Raw genomic sequence first — 2,381 nt, 5'->3', positions numbered from 1 at the left:
AAATGACAGTTTTACAATTAGAAATTATATTCTTCACTAAAATGCACAAAGTTTTCTAGTTTTACTTATTTTTTTAAAAAAGAAAAGTATTTACTTAAAAAAAAAAAAAGCCTGGCATAAAATAACCTCTTATCACAAAGTAGCCCAAACTAAGACTAATTAGGCACCAGCGTAAGGCTGAAACAAATTGAGCATTCTTATTCTCACCATCTGCGCCTGGCCTGGCCCAGGGTAACATGCAGGGGCTTGGAGCCCACTGTGCGACCATTCATCTCATCCACTGCTTTGGTAGCATCTTCAAAAGAAGAGAAGCAGACAACACCAAACCCTTTGCCTTGCCCTACTTCCACCATCACTTTAGCCCGGCTAATTGATCCAAAGGAAGAAAATTCCTCCTTCAGTTTTTCATCATCGATGGTCTCATCCAGGTTCTTAATATACAANTAACTCAGCCAGTCGTTCAATTTTCTTCTGTGCTCGCCCTACATATAGAATTTTTCCATTGATGGACTTCCCATGCAGGTCTAACACAGCCTTTTGAGCAGCCTCATGTGTCTCATACCTCACAAATCCAAAGCCCTTAGATTTCCCACTGGCATCTCTTATTACCTTAACACTCTCAATTGGCCCATATCCACTAAAGATTTCCTTGAGTTTTTCGTCATCCATGTCATCTCCAAAGTTTTTAACAAAAACATTGGTGAAAGTTGCTCTATCCTTGGTTCTGACTTCAGCTGCCCGCTCTTCTGGGAATTTGAATCTACCAACATACACCTGGCGGTTGTTGAGCCGCACCCCATTCATGTGCCAGATGGCTCTATTGGCAGCGGCCAGGCTGTCAAAGTGCACATAGGCATAACCCTTAGAGCCATTGTCATCACATACGACTTTGCAGGAGAGAATGTTCCCAAAAGCAGAAAATAAATAAAAAAGGGCCCTATTATCTATGGATTTGTCCAGGTTTTTGATGAATATATTTCCAACTCCAGACTTTCTTAAGCGGTCATCTGGCTGAGACCACATTAGACGGAAAGGTTTGCCGTTAATCAAATCAAAATTCATGGTATTCAGGGCCCACTCAGCATCTGCAGGAAAGCGGAAGTTAACATAGCCATAGCCCAGGGGACTGCGGGTCACCGGGTCACGGCAGATTCGGGTGAAGCGCAGAGGACCAGCAGGCCTGAACTTTTTATATAGCATGTCCTCAGTAACATCTGGGTCCAAGTCACCCACATAAAGGGCAGCCTTGAGGTACTTCTTTTTCTTGCCAGCAGGATTAGGCTCTCCACTCCCCATCTTTCTAAGCACAGGAAGGAGGCTCTCCTGGGAGAGAAAAAAAGACTGATTTCTCTAGGCTATGGGCCAAGCAGCTGTTCACAAAAAGAGGAGAGCCAAGGCGAAGGAAGCTAAAAGCAGTTTCAGAATCACTGTTGATGCTGAGAAAATTAAGTTCAGAAAGAGCTGGTCAGCAGACTCAGAACAAACACATTAGACAAAAATGCATCCCAATAACGAATCTGTTCTACCTACAGGGACTTATAATTTCCACCCATTAGGATTTAAAATCTGTTTTAAAAGCCAGTAGTAAGAAAGAAATTCTCTGTTCCTCATTTAATTGTAAGAAATCATCAAGCAGCTGGCTGGCTCCCCACATCTAGCATTGCCTCCAGAGGCCTCGAGACCCGTTTTCGGCATAAATACAGGCCTCGAGCTCCTGCTGGTTTAAAATTCTCTTAACATGGACTGGGGCCAAACGTGTATTCCTCCGCCGGCTGCCGGGCCGGTCTCAGGCGGGCTCTCAGCTAACTAAGGCCGCTAAACACGCTCAGCGTCAGTGAAAGGGCAGACTACACACTTGGTGCGTTAGAGCCGGAAGGCAGGCTGCAGACGGCGGATCAGACAGAGAGACAGACAGACAGACATACGCGCTGGGGACGGGAGACCGCCCAGATACCCCAGATGCCCACCGGGTACGGACCGAGTGACGCGCTGTAATTTCGGCAGTCTGAGACTCGCGGCAGGTCCGGAGGGACTGACTGGCGNAAGAGCTCTCATTCTTTTTGGTTAATAATTTTAAAAAGTTCCATATATAATTTCTATTTAGAAAATAAGATATAAGGTTGCATACTTTACTGAGTTAATTGGAAAATCAGAATTGACAGCTGTACTGGATTCCCATTACAGTGCTAAATGATCACAGGGTCGAATAAAACACAGGGCCATGTTTATCCCTACTCCATTAAAGCCCAACATAATGATAACATTATCCCCAGGTAGTAAGCAGAATTATTGTCATTGCTCCAGTAATACTAACATTTTAATGACCGGAGACATTTTAAGGTCATTTTATGGTACCTCGTGCTACAAAACTTTGAAAATGT

The 2,381-nt window shown here is 44.2% G+C and overlaps 1 protein-coding gene across 1 annotated transcript; it reads right to left on the bottom strand.

The window, feature by feature from the left end:
* Positions 1-122: 122 nt before the first annotated feature.
* Positions 123-1,296, bottom strand: PABPC5 (poly(A) binding protein cytoplasmic 5). The gene is given in 2 exon segments (XM_077772705.1): positions 123-444; positions 446-1,296. Coding segments are annotated over 2 exon segments (1,092 nt in total). The 3' UTR covers positions 123-203.
* Positions 1,297-2,381: the final 1,085 nt, after the last annotated feature.

The sequence above is a fragment of the Crocuta crocuta genome, unplaced genomic scaffold, assembly GCF_008692635.1.
Source record: "Crocuta crocuta isolate KB4526 unplaced genomic scaffold, BGI_CrCroc_1.0 scaffold1653, whole genome shotgun sequence".
NCBI lineage: Eukaryota > Metazoa > Chordata > Mammalia > Carnivora > Hyaenidae > Crocuta > Crocuta crocuta.
Note: the sequence above shows the minus strand (reverse complement) of the source record. Positions and strands in the feature narration are given on the sequence as shown.